The sequence below is a fragment of the Cladophialophora bantiana genome, assembly GCF_000835475.1.
Source record: "Cladophialophora bantiana CBS 173.52 unplaced genomic scaffold supercont1.22, whole genome shotgun sequence".
In the NCBI taxonomy this organism is placed as follows: Eukaryota; Fungi; Ascomycota; class Eurotiomycetes; order Chaetothyriales; family Herpotrichiellaceae; genus Cladophialophora; species Cladophialophora bantiana.
In genome coordinates this window covers 147,933-167,580 of record NW_015971596.1, presented here as the reverse complement: position 1 = coordinate 167,580, position 19,648 = coordinate 147,933, and the positions used below count along the sequence as shown (strand labels likewise).

The window sequence follows — 19,648 nt, the reverse complement described above, 5'->3', positions numbered from 1 at the left end:
AAGCACGACGCGCATGGTTCTGCCTGTTGCTTCTCAAACCCGACATTACGGCGCCTGTTCGATTTAGGCAGGAGACGCTGTGTCTGTGATAGCAAATTACTCCAAAACGTTGCTGCCAGTGATGGCTCGGGCTGCGCTCGAGTAAAATAGCTATGTTGTGTCCTACATTCATCAGAATACTTCTACCTGAGGACAGGACCACTAAATCTGATATGCAGAGGCCGCAACTGGACCCCTTTTTCAATACTAACTGGCCAAGGCCACGGGCGCAATTGAACGGTAGAGGGCACCGCTATCTCCGAAGACCAACCAAATGCTTCATTGTCAATAAAGGACTCCTTCACCTACCTAGTAGCAGATGACTTGCAGGTCTTTGTCAGCATCGATCCAGCCATCCTCACTGTTTCCTTGACTTGTAGACGGTCCTTTATCACCCTGTGGATCTTGGGTTCGCGCGATTATACACCTCTCTCATGAGAGCATCGGCGGCTCTCAGAGATAACGAAGGTACGAGCGCGAAGGAGACCCAGAAGTGCATTCACAATGCATACGCTTCCAACCAAAAGCTGTAAAAGCCCATGCAAGACTCGGGTTCCGCGTTCCGCGGCAGTTCCCCTATGATTGAATGATTCGCGATACCACTCGAGACACAAGTTTTGACGACAGCCGGTATAGCTATATTTTCCGGATACTCGGCCGAGGAAGCTGTAGATTAGAGTGAGAGACGTGGTTGTGCGCCCGGGCTCGATAGACGCTACGGAGAGCCTCGTAGCCACCAGCTGAGTGTGAGGCAACAATGTGGAAAAGAATCCATTAAACCCTCACTCGATCCCGTTGAAATCCACGGCTGCCCACCATTTCTTCCTTAAAGCCTCACTCACCATCGTCAGTTCATCCACCTCCCCAGCTTCTCGATCCCTCGCCTGCAGGAACTCGCACACCGCGTTGTCTGCATCACCTTCAGCATCGTAGTAGAAGATTCCCGGCACGCTCTCCGGCGAATCGAACATCTGCCATGACCGATACTCCGGCGGTAGAGGGGGAAATTTGCCTTTGACTCGGCCGTTCTCGAGGCCCTGCACTTCTGGTAAGGATGATGCGTTCCGCTTGAGAAGGTCTTCTGGATCGGAACACATGTTCAACTCGCCAGAGACGAGGGATACCTGTTGTTTGGTCCATGCTCTGGGTATTCGTTTCCGCTCGTAGATAGAGACCGCTTCAGGTACCGTGAGTGTCCCACGCACAACCTCACTCAGCACACGCCCGAGAAAGACGCCATCTTCGACCGCCGTAGCTGCTCCTTGTCCCATATGGTTCTGCATGCAATGCGCGGCGTCGCCCAGTAAAACCACATTCCTGGCATCGTTCGACCAGCGGTCCATTGGAGGCAAGACTAGTAGGGGCCATCGTTGCGTATAGTTGACTAGCTTGATGATGGACTGGACGGCTGGGCTGTAATCCTTGTAGTATCCTCTGAATTCATCAATGTTGACCTCTTCCATCCGCTCAACGTAGTAATCCTTGCAGAACGAAGTGACCACGTTTAGCTCTTTCCCACCAGATAGCGGATACGTCATTATATAGCCGTTTGGTCCCGTCCACATATCCATCGTGTTGGTCAATATCGATGCCGCTTCAGGAGCCTTTGTCTTGATCTCCTCATATGTGAGAACTCCACGGTAAGCAGCAACTTTGGACGGGGCGCGAGGCTTGACCTCTGGGAAGAGATGTTGTCGGATCGTTGATTTGATGCCGTCGCAACCGACTACCAGATCGAATGTGTAAGAGATTCCCTTGATCGTGGTGACCGTCGCCGACTTTTCCAAATGTTCGACTTTCTGGACTCGAGCCCCAACAATGATCTCAACTCCATGTCGGCGCGCCGATTCCGTCAGGCCGGCATGTAAATGGTCTCGACGAGCAATCAAGTGAGGAAAGCCAGTGATCCTGTGGACTCGTTTTGGATCTACTCTCGTTACAACCTCGCCGTTGACTCCCCAAGTCCGCACTTCATCCACTTTAACCAAGTTCTCACCGATGATCTCGTCCACGTCCCAGCGGATGAGGTATTTTGATATGTTGGAGAATATCTGGATGCCGGCCCCAATCTCGCCTAATTCCATTGCAGCCTCGAGAATGGTGACTTTGACTCCTCCGCGACGCATTGCAATAGCCGCAGCAAGTCCGCCCATACCCGCACCTATTATTCCCACGTGGAGCCCAACTGGCGGCATTTCGGATGAGTATTTCGAAGATTGCAGATTATGCCTCAATTGGACTCAGCTGGGTATATATTTCGTTTCCAAATGACTCGAGAGACCTAGACAGCCTCACGGGCGGTTTGTCCTCCCGCTGTTGGCACCGTTCCTATATCAATTTTGGCAGGGACATAGCGGTAGCGGGTTTGTCGAGGTTAGTGATCAAGCTTGTACTCCACACCGAGCCGCAAATCTCACCGTTCAGGCTGACATGAGGCAGAAACGGCCCGGGGACGTAGGTATTTCATGCAGAGTTGAGGAGATGGCCGTCATCGGTATTCTGCTAAGGAGTCTTTCTAGGACGCCTGATGGTATGAGGAGATCAATGAGGCTTTCGGATTTAGGCGACTCACCGAGAGGCGTTGTCAGCTGTGCTTTTTCACCTCTGGCTCCCTAGAGCTCTGAAGATATTCGAACTGTTTATTTAAATACTGAGTACTGCTGACCGCGAAGAGGCATACCGCCTGGTAGCAATGACTTTGCTATGCACGTGCGGCGCCTTCCTGTAAACCACGGAATAGATGAGAATTTCAATTGATACCGATTACATCTGCTACCCCATCATTGCAATCAAACTAGCATCCTTAGTTGAAAATGTGCCAGTGGAATTCCGTCACGAAAAAGGATACAATAGAGATATTTGATATTGCAAAGTCTTGATGCTGTTTCCCGAGCATAAGTTTAACTTTGTGGCACGCGACTTGTATCCTGAAGCCCCTGAAAATGCCTCGCTCGGCTTCACGAAACGGCGTGCAGCACGGCAAGCCCGCACGGCAAATACCAAAATACACAAGCAAAGCCATTAATGAGCTAAACTTATCCCAAGCTTGTTCGGCGCCCTTGGTACCGTCTTCTTTTCTGATCGAGGCATGCTCTATGGCAGGCACTGTGACAGGGGGTGAGGAGACGGCAATGCGAGGGCAGGCCGAAGGGGCTCAGCCACCTCCAGATTTCTGCGCGTCGTGACTCGCGAGGCTCGAAACGAACGGAAAGACAAGGTTCCGATCGACACAGAAGAGGAAATGAAGGCATGTTGAATTGACAATAATACGCGCCATTGACGCGAGCCAGAGTTTTATCCTCGTATTTATCCATGTGCCCTTCGTAACACCCTGATGCGGTCGTGACGAGCAACTGGACCGGCTTGGTTTGGGCGAGGCAGTAGGTGGATTAGGTAGAAGGGCGGCGGTCAGGTTCAACAGTGGTTTAGCTGGATTGAGGATAAAGGCAGCCACTAGTTACTTGCAGGGCTGGCGAGGCGAAGCCAACTGAACGGAACTGTCAATATCAGATGAGGCGAAGAGGGTCCCGGGTGCAATAGTTTGGCTGTGGGCGGCGAAGGGCGGTCGTTCGGTCGCAGACAAGAGAGAGAGAGAGTCAGAGGAAGACTCAGACATACTATTACTACACTTACACCTACATACACACAACTCACTTACACTCACCCTCACCCTCACCCTCGCCCTTACTCTTCAACGCAGTCAAACTCAAATTACCGCCCAACACCTACCTCAGTGTTTGTCTTCCATCTCGTCCTTTCTCCTTTTTCCGTCCAGTTGCTGTGTGTGTGGGCTGACACCCTCCTCCTCCATCCCACGTCCGCCGCCGCCCTTCCCCCCAGATGACAGCATTCTCTCGACCAACGGCTTCGTGCAGATAGCCGCTAGCGAGCTGCCCAGTCAGCCTGTCGCCCTGACCTCTTCGGCGACCTCAGAGTCTGGCTCACAGGCTTGTGAGGCTTTCCTTTGCCCCTCTGAACCCATCGCAGACATCCAATCGGGCGGTCTACCCAGGCCTTTCTCCACCCACTCCTCCCAATAACCCAACACGCACTCGACGCCCACGTAGAACCAGAGACTGCAAGTGTATCTCCGTCCTACTACAAGACTGCAGAACATCAGAGTCGCACACCATTGAGCCTCTGCCAACCGCAGAACGACCGTCTTCTCCGCCATCGAGGTAGTCTCATGTGTGACAAGACTGTCGCCATTACCGCCCTCTAGATTCTTCCGCCCACGACTGCCTAGCCTTCTGTTCGCTCGCCCACGTTCTGCCTGCATCTTTGAATATGCAGAGCCCGCCTGCCTTGCTGCGCTCTGAAAGGCTTCATTTAGCGCTTCAGACCCTCCTCGAGAGCCGGTGAACCAACGGTGAAATGTCAGCGTCGCGCAGAGGGACACAAGATTCTACGTCGCAGGGTGCTTCAGCCAAGTCCGGGTCTGTCCTTGCTGCTGCTTTCCAATATACAGAACCTAGTCGACCTTCCCACTCCGCGTCCCGTTCGAGATCATCAAGCGTTCACCACGCGGGCATGAGCGGCCTTTCGCCGCGCCGTCGTGCTCAGCAGGCTGCTATGAACAGCTATGTCGCCAGCACAGACCTTCCTCCACCTCCTCCACCCATATTTGTCCGTGCCCTGTATAACTATGAAGCCGATGACCACACAAGCCTGAGCTTTCGCCAAGGAGATATAATCCAGGTATTGACTCAATTAGAGAGTGGGTGGTGGGATGGCGTCATTAACGACGTTCGGGGCTGGTTCCCTAGCAATTATACCGCCGAGATCACAAATTTGGACGAGCTGAGTGAAGCGGGTATAGGAGGCCATGATGAGAGTGAAACCGGGTCAGGCACTGAGGAAGATTATGATGAAGAGGAGGAAGATTCAGACGCTCACACTCAGTCTGAGGACTCGGACTTGCCGATTGAAGGTGGCCACTCCCAGGCTCAAGAAGAAGCGGCATTTTGGGTCCCTCAGGCGACCTCGGATGGTCGGTTGTACTACTTCAACACCCTGACCGGGGTCAGTACAATGGAATTGCCGTTGGAAACGCCAGCAAGTTCAGACGAAAGCGGACCTCGCGATCGAAACAATTTTCATGTACCAGAACAAACAAGACCGCCGCCGGAGATGATGGCAGGGGGTTATGCGCAGGATGAAGAAGACTATGATGGGTCTGCCTCTGAGGCTGATGGCGAACAATCGTTCCTGTCTTCACGCAAGAAAGGGTCCGGTTCCATGACTTCTGGCAGTATCTCAACCTCAACCTCCATGGATTCTATCAACGTTAGCTCAGCCAGACAATTTGGGAACCAAGCAAACAATCCTTTTACCACCACCTTTGGATCTCACACCGACATCTCAATGGCGCTGCCTCCTCTTGGGACCAGCTCGACTTCATTTGCTGTAGGGCTGCCGCCGAAACTGTCAAAATCACCCACACCCCGATTTTTCTTCGATGATGCTGGTGTCGCTGCCGTCACATGGAACACTTTGGTAGAGAACATGCGGACTGCCATTGAAGCGTATCGTCGTGCGATTCGCGGCCGTGCGCGGGCAGACTACCTTCGAAGGGCAGAGGACATCTCAGATCATCTTCGCATGCTGCTTGCCGCAGGCTCAGGAACAACGGACAATCACTCGGGCAATCCTTCCATAATCTCATCAAACAAGGCTCTGTATCCCCACTTTCGGGAGATGATGTCCAAGTTCTCAAAGCTCGTCCTGTCTTCGCATATCGCTGCCGCCGACTGGCCAGGACCAGACGCACTGACAAAATGTCTGCAAGAAGCCGATGGGGTGATGAACGGAGTGTACGGTTATGTGGAGGTGGCCCGGCAGCAGAGAGGAGAAGAGATTCCACGGTTGGTCCCTGGTTTTATCTTGGGCAGTACTGTCGGAGGGAGCTGGCGAGACAACAATATCGAAAGCCAAACAAACTTGGATGAAGTCTCGTTTATGGATTCCAACGATGAGATTGACTCGCGGCCATCCGAACCACTCGACGCAAATCTCCTTCGGCGTATCGAAGATTGCAAAAAGACCTTGTCTGCTGCAATCCGTCGTCTGGAGGAGGCCCTGGTGCTCTCCGAGAAGATCGTCACTCCTGCGCGGCAATCTGCCATCGGAGATGCAATCTGTCAAGGGACAGGCTTGGTTCTCGAACAATTTCGACCTTGGATCTCCCACGTCGAATCTATCGATCTCTCTGCGCTGGGAAATGTGTTCCAGAAACCATCGCTGGTGGATTTTGGATCTCAGAAACAAAAGGCCTATGACTCGATTGGTGAATTGGTCGCAACTTGCCAGACTGTCACCACGCCGCTTCCGGACGAATGGGCCGAAGTGCGTGGCGAATCGCTGGATACTCGAATCAACAACGTTCGAAGTGCTTGCCAACAGCTTGAAACTCATGTATCCAATGTTGGCTATGCATTAGAGCTATTGCTTCCTGCTACCGGCCTAGCCCCAGCTATCACTACTAACAAGCGGGAGCATCGTGTGACAGACGGAGGTGAAACCTATCAGAATCACCACCTTCGATCTGATTCAAAACATGGTACTAATCTGCGGCCTGCCTTGGCGGATCTTGGTCAGTCAAAGTCATACACGCTTGGTGAAGATCCGATGGCTGAAAAGCTGCGCCGACCACCGACCAAGGACAAGGCGAGGCAATTTTTCGGACAGATACCGCCAGATTTGAACCCTGTCAAAACAAATATTGAACCAAGCTTCCCTGCGGATGAAGTGCCGTGGTATTTACAACTTGACCACGCAAACGAAGTGACTTATGATACCAAAAACGACCCTCCTCAAGTCAAAAGCGGCTCGCTTACTGCACTTGTCGAACAGCTTACCCGTCATGATCGGGTGGATACGACCTTTACAACGACCTTCTTGCTCACCTATCGTTCGTTCACGTCGGCTTCGGAGCTATTTGAACTTTTGGTAAGGCGGTTCAACCTGCAGCCGCCTGCAGGCCTAAGTCGAGATGAATATTCCATCTGGGAAGAACACAAGCAAAAACCAGCTAGATTTAGAGTGCTGAACATCCTCAAATCGTGGCTTGAACAGTATTGGATGGAGACCGACGATGGCAATAGTCAAGCATTGCTTGAGCGAATGCTGGCCTTTGCAAAGAGTACATACACCACGACAAAGATCCCGCTGGCTAAGGCTCTGACGTCAATCATTGACCAGCGGTTGAAAGGAGGAGAAGCTTTGTCAAAGAAGCTGGTGCTGACTCTCACCAATTCTGCCCCTGCTCCTATTTTGCCCAAGAACATGAAGAAGCTCAAATTTCTGGATATTGATCCCAAAGAGTTTGCGAGGCAACTGACCATCATTGAATCGAAACTATATGGCAAGATCAAGCCTGTAGAATGTCTCGCGAAAACATGGGAGAGGAAGAGCAAGTCTGACAGCCATGACACTGCTCCAAACGTGCAAGCTCTCATCTTTCATTCAAACCAGTTGACCAACTGGGTTTCTGCCATGATTTTGGGGCAAGCAGAGGTGAAGAAAAGAGTGGTCATCATCAAACATTTTGTGCTGATTGCTGAAGTGAGTTGTGCTGCGCGTGTTGCGATTTTGTACAGGTACTAATGTGCCACACAGCAATGTCGCGTCTTGAACAATTTCTCGGCTGTGACGGCAATCATTTCAGCGCTCGGCACGGCCCATATAGTCCGGCTCAATCGAACCTGGCAAGGAGTCAACCCTAAGACCAATGCGATCCTCGAGTCGATGCGGAATTTGATAGCATCTTCCAAGAACTTTGCTCTATATCGCGAAACACTGCGTCAGGCGAACCCACCTTGCATCCCTTTTTTGGGTGTTTACTTGACCGATTTGACCTTCATTGAAGATGGGATTCCTTCACTTGCCAAGAATACAGAGTTGATTAATTTCGCCAAACGGACCAAAACTGCCGAAGTCATTCGAGATATTCAGCAGTATCAGAATGTGCCTTATAGTCTCCATCCGGTTCCCGAATTGCAGGAGTGGATTTCGGAGAACATGAGAAACGCCGGAGACTCGCATGACGACATGTTCGCTCAGAGTCTCAAGGTCGAACCACGCGAGCGAGAAGAAGAGAAAATTGCCCGACTCCTGTCCGAATCGGGATTTCTGTGAACTGGAAGCACACAATGGGCCACTGTGCCGTTCCAATTTACTTTTGTCCGGAACAAAAGTATGCCTCCTTCGGGACGATACAGCTCAGCTCCACAAGAGAGGTCATTATCGCTCAATGCAGCACAGATTGGCGTACATTGGTGGAGGGCTACGCTCGCCCTGCGTCCTGCTTCCCACCACTTGAACACTCTAAGACATGAAATCAATTGGTGCAGGGCCTGAGTATAATGATCGTAAGCATATGGTGTTACGATGGAGACATCTAGGATTGGATTTGAATAAGGAGATAGGCGCCCACGTCAAGTTAACGAAGGTCTGCATGCTTGTGAGTATGGAAATCTGTCTGCATTGGGGATTCTTTTGTGCTTGTGAGGGCCGAAGGCTCTTTTCTTCCCCCCAAGACTCGCGGCGTCTCGTGGTTTTGCCGAAGAGGGGAGTTGGGAGGTGCATGACCAAGCATGAACAAGCTGTGGTCGAGATGATGGACCTGCGGAGGATAAATACGGAGTACAGATGGCCATTTCCGTGGATTGGATATGGGTGGCTTTGTTCTTTTTCTCTGTCTCTCAAACGCGGCAGTTCGTATAGAGCAGATCGACACGTAGCGAGCAAGTCCAATTCTCGTGCAAGGCTGCCGGCTCTTGTGCCGCTTTATGGCCGTTGATCGCCTTTTTGCCGATGCAGCCTGGTGTCCTCCATACAAACTGAATTGGTGTTTCTCCCTCGGTCACAACTCCGCAGTTCTCACCTCACGGTCCTGATGGATCTCTGTCCTTGATTTCTACTCCCTACAGTTCCCTTCGCTGACACGCTTAGTCTTACACATCTCTCCCAGCTCTCTCTGTATATGCCTTCCTATCTTCCTTCAAACCTTACAGCTCTTACACGCAGCTTCCCCCCTGCTGTTGCGCGCATCCCTTTGACAACACCTTCCCCGCACCGCCTCATCTCGCCCTCCTTCTCACGACTACAGTACAAAGTCTCCCTACAAACGTTACGCAAGATGTCTTCCTCCTCCGCCATGGGCAAACGCCTCTCGGGCAAAACCATCCTTGTCACCGGCGCCTCTTCCGGTATCGGCCGCAGCGTCGCCCAGGAATTTGCACGCACATCCCCGCAAAATCTCAAGATCGTCATCACTGCCCGCCGGGTCGACACGCTCAAGGAAATCGCCGCCGATATTAACAAGGAAGTTGGCGATGGCGTAAAAGTCTTACCTGTGAAGTTGGACATTTCAAAACCGGAGGAGGTCAGCAGTTTCGTGGAAAATCTGCCCGAGGAGTTCAGAAGCATTGACGTCTTGGTAAATAATGCGGGTTTGGTCAAGGGCATGGATAAAGCGCCCGAAATCAAAGCCGAAGACATGGAGATCATGTTCGCCACGAACGTGACTGGTCTCATCAATATGACACAAGCCATCTTGCCCATAATGAAATCCAAAAAGGGAGATAACGGAGAAGACGTCGGAGGCAGAGGAGACGTCATTATGATCGGCTCTATTGCGGGAAGAGAGGGTTACCCTGGTGGAAGTATCTACTGTGCTACCAAGGCGGCAGTGAGGACGTTCACAGAAGCATTGAGGAAGGAGTTGATTGCTAGCCGCATAAGAGTGATCGAGGTGGATCCGGGGCAGGTCGAGACCGTACGTCGCACCTTTTCCTTCTTTGAACCCCCCCTATGCCTTCAGAGAACTCTGTTGACATGAGTCCAATTTGGACTGGTGTGTGGCTTATAGGAATTTTCCATCGTCCGCTTCTACGGTGACAAAGCCAAAGCCGATGCCGTTTACAAGGGCGTGGAGCCCCTGACACCAGACGACATCGCCGAGATTGTTGTGTTTGCTGCTGGAAGGAGGGAGAATGTCGTGCTTGCGGATTCCTTGATCTTTCCGAACCATCAGGTCAGGTTTTACCCGAATACCCCGACTTTTTGCTTTTGTTTTTGAGCTTCTGTTGGCGAGATGTATTTTGTTCTGCAGTGTTGCGAGATGTTTTCAAAAGCATTTGCTTTTGGGCATACAAGGTACTGACAAATATGATTGTAGGCTTCTGCGATGGTCATGCATAGAAGATCAACATGAATAACGGCTTCTCCCCCCATCACGAACTTGCATCAAGATAAGAAGTTGAGGGTGTTCATCTAACTCGAGCACACTTCCAGGGCCAGGAACTATGTTTGAATTCTAGCAGCCTGGCAGCGGCGCTCTGGAAATATGGGTTGCCGTCCACAGGAAGAAACATTACGCCACTTGTACAGAATCCAAAATATAGACCTACATCGTTGAATGGAGCTGAAAGAGGAACAAGGTTTCTACTAGAGAGGGCATAGAACTTGGAATTTGAAAGGAGCAGCTCGTACTTGTGTTCGCCTATCTTGTTTCCAACGCCCATTGTGCATCCCTGGATGATGTCCCAATCTCCCAAAAGCACGAGTAGAAGTCTCGGGGGAGCGAACCCCCAAGCCTGTCAGTACTGCTCGATGACCAGAGTGATCTTTGTCCTCTGCAGTCGCGGTTTGTTGAATTTCAGACACCTAGGTCAAGAAAAAAACAATAAAGGCTCCGATTCTCGTCTGCCAGCCATCGTCGTGTCCCGAATCGTTATGCCACAGCTTACTAACACTTTGTTGCGGCTACGGAATGCTCTTTGCGTTTATTCCACCGCTCAGCGCTCACTTGGGTCGCTATCGGCGTGTTGGCCGTCGGAAATGAAGTTGGGGAGAAATGAGATAATACTTCTGGGCATAGCCTGCTTCGTTGAGGCCATTGGGGACTGGGAGCTCGAGTCTGGTTGATGTTGAGTCTCATTGAAATTCTTCGGCGGATTGTTGATGTGCTGTTGCTTGTTGCTTGTTCCTTCCCTTCCTCTTGCACCCTTTACAAATGTTCTGGTTCTCCTGACCACCCCGCCGGAATTTCATCTCACCATTTCTCGCAATCTCCCTGCCCATCACCACTCTGAGATTTTCAAAGTTGCGGCCTCTCGGATCTTGATCTTCTTCTAGACTCCCCGATTGCTCTACTCGACCTCTCTGGCCATATAGTCGCTGGCGGTAGCTCTGGCCTTCATTCCGCCGGCTCATCGCGTTGGGTGACCGCGACCTTGTTCGACTGTGTTTTCTTTGGGAACGTGGGGCTCCACGAGTTTTGCATCACCAATCACTCCAAGGGCAGCTATGCGCTCTTCCTGCTCGACAGAGAGGCCTATCTCGTTCATTTGCTGTAATGGGGAATGTTGGTAACTATGCTGATCGTCAGTTGTTGACGAATACCGATGGTACTGATAAGCTTTGTCGATGCTGTGGCTTGAAGTGATGGCCTCTTTTCGCTGACGAAGTTCCTCAAATGCCACTGTAGCTCCGTGATTAGCTATATCTGCGAAGGCTGGATCATCTTTGACGAAATACTAATGTCTAGTCTCGCGCACGGATTTAAAGAATGTGGTGTCTTTGGTATTGCGAAAAGACTTCGAAATAATGACAGGTTGATGTGACTTTATGCAGTCGTTTTCACCCATGGTCGCCCCAAAGGCTTGTATCCTTCTCTGAACTGGCGAGAACCGTTGTGCGGCCAGAAGACCGTAATCATATGGATATCCGAGTGCTTGCGGCTCGTCTTTCGCGTGACAGTCTGCAATGCCATTGCTAAACAATCCCCCGAGGGTATCCGATCTGAAATGAGACGATGGCGGAAGGTCTTGACATGAGTTGTGCGACAACTGCGCATATACGGGTTGTTCGTGGCCGTAACTTGCGCTCTGAGATGGATTGATTGGCGACGATGTTGGCTCGGGAACCAGAAAGGAAGAAATGGGATGGCGTAAGTGAGATGGAGGCTGAGAAGGAGATGTGGAATATGATGGCCCTCCAGAGGGACCGTGAGGCCTTGAACTGTTCGGCAAATCGGGATGAGCAGGATTACTGTATTGCAATTGAGCTCCAGAACGCGAGCTGCTGAACTGCTCGTAGCATTGATCGCATCTGGCTTCTGGTTGAAAGTGCATGTTGTAATATCCCGCGTTTGGACCTGTTTTGTTCCATTGGGGAGCGCTGATGGAGAGGGGTTTCAACATGTTCACTCGACCAAGAGACTTCCGACTTCACTTATATGTTATAGCCGGGTTGCTGGCGGCCGGAGCTATTCATAGTAGTGGATGCGGTGGCTTTCCTCATGGCGAACCTCTCTCAGCATAGGGTTTCTGATGGAGCAGTAATTGCGCGTAAAGTCGATTGTGTCAGAAACAGGATCTGCTAGGGCGTGACGTAGCGATGGCGGTGCGCATTCGTAAGGAACAGCCTATATCTTGAGCCGAGCGTGTGGTGATGGACAAGTAATTGATCATTTCCTTCAAGAATAGCCTCTATCAAGGGGTTGGAGGACTTGGTCCTCCGCATAGCCCCCAGGGAGAAAGGTTTATATGAGGTGAAGGAGAAGAAAATCGAGCCATCACGAATAGAGCGAGCGCGTGACGGGTGTCCCACAGAAGAGAGAATGGAGAATAGGCACAACCTATGGACTTCCTATATGGTCGGAGTATGCATCCATGGGTGCGGGAGAACCACAATCTTTGCGCGGATGAATACTTGCCATTTGGTGCTATAACCGAAAGCAAAGATCTGTATCAGCTCTTTGTCTACTAAAACGAGGCGGAAACTGTCTGCAACCGAGCTTCGACGGTTCGTTGCAGGCTCTGGGGGTTTTGTGAAGCAGCAGACGCGTTGCCCTTGATTGAAAGATCGGAGGAAATGAAAGCGGTGGAAGATTGGATGATGTGTCAAGGTGACAATGAGTTGCGATGAAAGCGGTGGAAGTGAAGTCGGAGTGACGAAGTGTGGTGTTGGTGGTGTGGACAATTGCCCCTTTTAGAAAGCCGCACCGCGTCGTCGCCTCCAACATCAAACCTTCACAATCCCATCGTCCTGCGCCTTGTTGGAGCACGAGCTTCTATTGTTTTCCTTTCACTCGCCTCTCTTTACTCTTATGCCGCGCATCCTCCTTTCTGTCTCTCTGCAGCATTGCTAGCATTTCCCCAGAGTTGGGCATCATGACAGCGCTGAGTGACTCTGGCAACATTTCGAGGAATTTGTTTTAAGCGCAGACGCTGCGACGCTTCGGCGCCTCGACTCGCGGGTGGCGGCAACACTGACAAGTTTGCACAACCCTTTGCAATGCCTGGTCTACCTGGTAGGTGGTCTGAGATGCCCAAAAGGAGCATGTCGCTGATGACGAAGCCATGCAGCCAGTATTGATCTCGATGAATGCATCGCCCAGCTATACAAGAAAAACCTCCTTGCCGAATCCCTAATCGAGGCAATATGCGCAAAAGCAAAGGAGATGTTGATGAAGGAGAGCAATGTGGTCCACATATCGGCCCCTGTCACCGTCGTCGGTGACATCCATGGCCAGTTCTTTGACATGCTGGAAATCTTCAAGATCGGTGGCTTTTGTCCAGATACCAATTACCTTTTCCTCGGTATAGTTGCGTTCGGCCCGCGCAGTTCAACGTCCCCTCGCTAATCGGGCACAGGTGACTACGTAGACCGTGGTCTATTCAGCGTCGAGACGATTTCTCTTCTTGTTTGCTTAAAGTTAAGATACCCCCAGCGCGTCCATCTCATTCGCGGCAATCATGAATCACGAGGCGTCACGCAATCTTACGGCTTCTACACGGAATGCGCACGAAAGTATGGAAATGCCAATGTTTGGCACTACTTCACCGACATGTTCGATTTCCTTACCTTGAGTGTTGTCATCAACAATCAGATATTTTGTGTCCACGGCGGCCTCTCTCCGTCCATCCACTCCATCGACCAAATCAAAATCATCGATAGATACCGAGAAATCCCCCATGAAGGACCCATGGCGGACTTGGTATGGTCAGACCCCGACCCGGAGCGAGACGAGTTTTCGCTTTCGCCGAGAGGAGCCGGGTATACTTTCGGAGGTGATGTGGTCAAGAAGTTCTTGCAGGTTAACAGCATGTCTCATATCCTTCGTGCCCATCAGCTGTGTCAGGAAGGGTACCAGGTCTTGTATGACGATCGCCTGAGCACAGTTTGGAGTGCTCCGAATTATTGCTATCGTTGTGGAAACCTGGCCAGTGTTCTCGAAGTCAGTGATGCAGGTGATCGCTACTTCAACATTTTTGATGCTGCCCCGGAGAACGATATACATCGAAATGAGCAGCAGCAGCAGCAACAACAACAGACGCAGGGAAAAGATGGTCAAGGTTCTCACATTGAGTACTTTCTCTAATCTTTGGATCATGTGAATCGTTGGACGTCGTTGGAGCTCAATGCATCATGCATAGGAATATACCTCGACCCCGCACGTTGAATTCATGGCCCCTATCGCTCTCATTGACTGCCTAAGGGCATATCGACCATGACAGCAGCTTCGGTTCAGACTTGGATACGCTGAAAAAGGTTCAGCGCCTCAAAATGGCCTCCACAATCACTTCCAGTCCTTGGCAATATCGAATGACCAGTGGAATTCGAGATGTGTATGGTCGTCGTCATCAGCAAATCTGGTACTTGCCTCGTAGTGGCCGCGAGCTAGCATGCCGGAAGGAGCCTCTTCTTCGGAGAACCTCTTTTCATACGTGGGCTTGTCGGTGGTGTTGGGCGCAAAGCTGCCAATCATTTCCTGATCCTTACTCACGCGGATACCTTTACGCTTGACAACTTGGATGTACTTGAGACCAGAGAGAACCTGGTGGTGGACAGTGAACACGGCCTTCATACAGTACTTGCATCCTTCCTTGATGGTGAATGGGTGTTTGTTGAGGGTTTCAAGGGCGCCAGGTTGCGTGAGATCGATAATTATGTCTGGCCGGCCTTCAACTTCCTTGGCTCCTGGTCAGTCACTGTGAAGAAGGTGCACCTTGAGACAGGCTTACCAGAGCAAGAGATTTGATAATGCATGTGCGAGGGTCGTTTGGGTCGCCAATTGGCGTGCCGGTGCCTAAGCCGAGCGATTGCTTCCAACGATTCATCGCATCGTCGGCTTGGTCTGGCGGAGTGGAGATGTCAGTTTATGATGCTCATGCGAGTGAGAAGAGAAGGCGGATCTGTCTCAGAGAAACAGCGGTGGTTGCTCTCGAAACCTCCTGTAAACATTGCGTTCTTCATTCTTCACTCTCCCTATAATTGTGACAACTATACAGTCCCTCATCGTGGTAGTCGCGGCGGCAGACGGCAGGTCGACTCACCTAGTTTCTGATATTCTTCCAACGTCTTCTTCTCCCCCACCTTAAACCCTGGTGTCTGGTCGGCTTGCAGATCGTCCGCCATGTTTGCTGATATTAGACGATGTTGTTTGTACGGCTTTCCTGGTTGCAAAAGTTGTTGTCGTCGAGAGTCCTCAGTACTGCGACAATGCGTTCTTTGGAAGCATGGGCGACTGAAAAGTGAGTGAGAAGTGTTTGGAGGGGCAGGACATTTGAAACCGTTTCAATGCTGAGCTGAGGCTGGAGCCCAAACCACTGAAGGGCAAAGGCGGTCTGGCCCCAGAATATCGCGCTAGATCAGAAGGAGGAAAGCGCGTCGCGTTCACGTCACCAGCTCGCTGCTCGAATGATTGATAACTCATCTCCACGATTGCCCTCCCACCTCCACCACCACCACGACGGCGTCCATCGCCTTTCTCCTTCAGCTACGATCCTTTCTTTGGCGACAAGATCGTTGAACATGTCTGGACGTGTGGCCGACCAGCCCAAGAAGAGGGTTTTGACGGACACGACAAACACCCACAATTCCCTCAAGTCTCCGCCAACGGCAAAGAAGAGGAAACTCAACGGCAACGGGCCCAATGTCTCCTTCCGCTCGTCACAGCCCGGCCCAAATGGGTTCAAATCAAAGCTGGGCTCGTCCCAGCCCAAGAGCCAGTTTGAGACCGAAGTCCTCGAGAAGATGACACAGGACATTGCAGGCTTGAAAGAGAACAATTCGGAGAAAGACCAACAGTGGGAGAGACCGAGTCTGGAGGACTTTAACGCAGACATAGATCCCTTGCGGTTCCAGCAGATCGAAATCGAGGAAGGCACGTTGCATGGTGGGAAGATTGCCCTCAAAATGTTTGGTGTATCAGAGGTTTGTCGACCACCGGCCTGGATCGGCATTCGCTAACCACAGAGCAGACTGGCCACTCCATTCTTCTCCATATCACTGACTTCCTTCATTACCTCTATGTCGCAGCCCCCGTAAACTTCCAGCGGTCGGATATTGAAGGTTATAAAGCATACCTTGAAAGCCAACTGGCGCAACATCAAACCGCCATCCATTCCGTTCAGATGGTGCTTCGCGAAAACCTGTTTGGATTCCAAGGAAACCAAAAGAGTCCGTATCTCAAGATTACGGTGACAGACCCCAAGTATATTAACCGGCTGCGGACTGCGATAGAAGATGGGCATGCCAACTACAAAGGAATATGGAAGGGCGTCGAAAGCAAAATTTTGACCTTCGACAACATCCAATACGTTCTTCGCTTCATGATTGATACAGGTGTCACTGGCATGTCGTGGGTGGAGGTCCCTCCACAGAAGTATCACGTCCTGCCTCAGCATGACCGTCAATCAAATTGCCAAATCGAGGCATCCTGCCATTACCGGGACCTCATTGCACATGGACACGATGGCGAATGGGCGAAAATGGCACCCCTCCGAATCTTGTCCTTTGACATTGAATGCGCTGGTCGCAAAGGCGTCTTCCCCGAAGCCAATCAAGATCCGGTCATTCAAATCGCAAACGTGGTCACTAAATATGGCGAGTCAAAACCATTCATTCGAAATGTCTTTGTGCTGGATACATGCAGCTTGATTGTAAACACCAAGATATATGAACATAAATCAGAGTCCGACATGCTCATGGCGTGGAGACACTTCTTGGAGGAAGTCGACCCGGACGTGATCATTGGCTACAACATTGCCAACTTCGACTTCCCTTACCTCCTTGACAGAGCAAAGCACCTCAAGCTGACGAAATTTCCTTACTGGTCTCGATTGAAGAGTGTGGCGTCCCACGCCAAAGACACCAATTTCTCCAGCAAGCAAATGGGCAATCGTGATACGAAGGCTACAAACACTAATGGGCGAATTCAACTGGATTTACTGCAGCTTGTTCAACGAGACCATCAACTTCGAAGCTACACTTTGAACTCGGTCTGTGCCCATTTTTTGGGCGAGCAGAAGGAGGATGTCCACCACACTATGATCACAGAACTATACAACGGAACTCCGGATTCGAGAAGACGATTGGCTGTCTATTGTCTGAAAGATGCGTACCTTCCACAACGGCTTATGGATAAACTCATGTGCCTCGTCAACTACACTGAAATGGCCAGAGTCACGGGAGTTCCTTTCAACTACCTCCTGGCCCGAGGGCAACAAGTGAAATTCATCAGCCAACTTTTCCGCAAAGCATTAGAGCAGCAACTCGTCATCCCGAATCTGCGAAATGAGGGGACAGATGAGCAGTACGAAGGAGCCACCGTCATTGAGCCCCTTCGAGGCTATTATGATGTGCCCGTGGCTACTTTGGATTTTGCGTCCTTATATCCATCTATCATCCAAGCTCACAATTTGTGCTACACCACACTGCTGAACAAAAATATCATAGAGAAACTCAACCTTAAAAAGGATGAAGATTATATTCTCACGCCCAATGGTGATCTCTTCTGCACAGCCAAAGTCCGAAAAGGGCTCCTCACCCAAATCCTGGAAGAATTGCTGGGTGCTCGAAAGCGAGCTAAAAAGGAGCTTGCGGTGGAGAAAGACCCTTTTAAGAAAGCAGTTCTCAATGGTCGTCAACTTGCTCTGAAAGTGTCTGCAAACTCCGTCTACGGTATCACAGGTGCCACTGTGGGAAAACTGCCCTGTCTCGCTATTGCCTCGAGTACTACAGCATATGGCCGTCAAATGATTGAAAAGACGAAGTCTGAGGTGGAGCAAAGGTACACCATGGCAAATGGATATTCCCATGACGCTCAGGTCATTTACGGTGATACCGATTCAGTCATGGTCAAGTTTGGCGAGAAGGATCTGAAAAAGACCATGGAACTTGGGCAAGAGGCCGCCGACTTCGTCTCTTCAAAATTCATCAAACCAATCAAACTGGAGTTCGAAAAGGTTTACTTCCCTTACCTGCTGATCAATAAGAAGCGATATGCGGGCCTGTATTGGACGAATCCAGAAAAACATGACAAGATGGACAGCAAAGGTATTGAAACTGTCCGCCGAGACAATTGTCGCCTTGTCCAAGTCGTCATTGAGACAGTCCTAGAGAAGATATTGATCGACCGTGACCTAGACGGGGCGCAGGACTATGTCAAGGAGACGATTGCGAACCTTCTGCAAAACAAGATCGATCTGAGCATGCTTGTGATTACAAAAGCACTCAGCAAAAGTGACTACACCGCCAAACAAGCGCACGTGGAACTTGCTGAGCGGATGAAGAAACGCGATGCCGGCTCAGCCCCCGCACTGGGTGATCGCGTTGCGTATGTCATGGTGAAAGGGGCCAGTGGATCCAAGAATTACGAGAATTCCGAAGACCCGATGTATGTGCTCGAAAACAATGTCCCCATCGACACAAAATATTACCTGGACAATCAGCTCGCCAACCCTCTGGGAAGAATCTTCGAACCCATCCTCGGTGAACGACGTGCTAATTCGCTGCTTGCTGGCGACCATACACGCTCCATTTCCGTTGCCGCTCCTACACTCGGAGGACTGATGAAATTCGCCAAAAAGACACAAACATGCATGGGCTGCAAAAAACCCCTTGTCAGCGTCGAGGAAGCGAACGGCGCCGTCTGCGAAAATTGCCGTCCCCGAATAGGCGAACTGTACAACAAGCAAGTCAAAAAGGTCGGTGAATTGGAAGTAAGGTTTGCAAGGCTGTGGACGCAGTGTCAACGGTGTCAGGGTAGTATGCACTCCGAGGTGCTATGCTCGAGTAGGGATTGTCCAATTTTCTATATGAGGATGAAGGCAAGAAAGGAGGTGGAAGAGCAAGGAAAGGAGTTGGCAAGATTCGATAGGGACGTTGGTGCAATTTGGTAGAGCCAGGGATGCTGGTGGATTGAGGTGGTGTTCTGCTTGTGTATCAAGTTCTGCTGGAGCTGACTTTTGCTGCCATTGACTAGGATGATGGGTATCATTTCTACACAAGCTACAGCCCCCCGTGGCAGCTAACAAGAATACCGAAGAGCACCAGATCGGAACATGATGGGATTGTGAAGGGCTGTAGCCGTCTGTTGACACAAAATGGCGTGTGATTGCATAGCATTTAGAACCGCATTTGGCGATTCAGAGTAGTAATGAACGGACGGCACTTCCGCAAGCACATCGCGAGCACCGATGCTATCCAATGGAGGCACACAAGGAGCCTGACCAAAAAACACAGATTCGAGACCGCATATCACATTCTGGCCGCGTAGGTATAGCCTCCGAAGCATCCATTTGCATAGGAAGCTACA

At 50.9% G+C, this 19,648-nt stretch overlaps 7 protein-coding genes across 7 annotated transcripts; 4 read left to right on the top strand and 3 right to left on the bottom strand.

The window, feature by feature from the left end:
- Positions 1-821: 821 nt before the first annotated feature.
- Z519_11454 (uncharacterized protein) lies at positions 822-2,234 on the bottom strand (the record flags this gene model as incomplete). The annotated part of the gene is made up of 1 exon (XM_016769166.1): positions 822-2,234. One exon carries the CDS (start codon positions 2,232-2,234, stop codon positions 822-824), a length of 1,413 nt encoding a protein of 470 aa, XP_016614539.1.
- A 2,335-nt stretch (positions 2,235-4,569) lies between these two features.
- Z519_11453 (uncharacterized protein) lies at positions 4,570-8,175 on the top strand (the record flags this gene model as incomplete). The annotated part of the gene is made up of 2 exons (XM_016769165.1): positions 4,570-7,602; positions 7,657-8,175. The coding sequence occupies 2 exons, from the start codon at positions 4,570-4,572 to the stop codon at positions 8,173-8,175; spliced, it is 3,552 nt and encodes a 1,183-aa protein (XP_016614538.1).
- Positions 8,176-9,178: 1,003 nt separating this feature from the next.
- On the top strand, positions 9,179-10,120 carry Z519_11452 (uncharacterized protein; the record flags this gene model as incomplete). The annotated part of the gene is made up of 2 exons (XM_016769164.1): positions 9,179-9,817; positions 9,911-10,120. 2 exons carry the CDS (start codon positions 9,179-9,181, stop codon positions 10,118-10,120), a joined length of 849 nt encoding a protein of 282 aa, XP_016614537.1.
- An 857-nt stretch (positions 10,121-10,977) lies between these two features.
- Z519_11451 (uncharacterized protein) lies at positions 10,978-11,256 on the bottom strand (the record flags this gene model as incomplete). Its single annotated transcript, XM_016769163.1, has 1 exon — positions 10,978-11,256. The coding sequence occupies one exon, from the start codon at positions 11,254-11,256 to the stop codon at positions 10,978-10,980; it is 279 nt and encodes a 92-aa protein (XP_016614536.1).
- A 2,085-nt stretch (positions 11,257-13,341) lies between these two features.
- On the top strand, positions 13,342-14,428 carry Z519_11450 (uncharacterized protein; the record flags this gene model as incomplete). The annotated part of the gene is made up of 3 exons (XM_016769162.1): positions 13,342-13,357; positions 13,413-13,646; positions 13,701-14,428. The coding sequence occupies 3 exons, from the start codon at positions 13,342-13,344 to the stop codon at positions 14,426-14,428; spliced, it is 978 nt and encodes a 325-aa protein (XP_016614535.1).
- A 198-nt stretch (positions 14,429-14,626) lies between these two features.
- Positions 14,627-15,465, bottom strand: Z519_11449 (uncharacterized protein; the record flags this gene model as incomplete). Its single annotated transcript, XM_016769161.1, has 3 exons — positions 14,627-15,019; positions 15,072-15,184; positions 15,384-15,465. The coding sequence occupies 3 exons, from the start codon at positions 15,463-15,465 to the stop codon at positions 14,627-14,629; spliced, it is 588 nt and encodes a 195-aa protein (XP_016614534.1).
- Positions 15,466-15,861: 396 nt separating this feature from the next.
- On the top strand, positions 15,862-19,232 carry Z519_11448 (uncharacterized protein; the record flags this gene model as incomplete). Its single annotated transcript, XM_016769160.1, has 2 exons — positions 15,862-16,263; positions 16,311-19,232. 2 exons carry the CDS (start codon positions 15,862-15,864, stop codon positions 19,230-19,232), a joined length of 3,324 nt encoding a protein of 1,107 aa, XP_016614533.1.
- Positions 19,233-19,648: the final 416 nt, after the last annotated feature.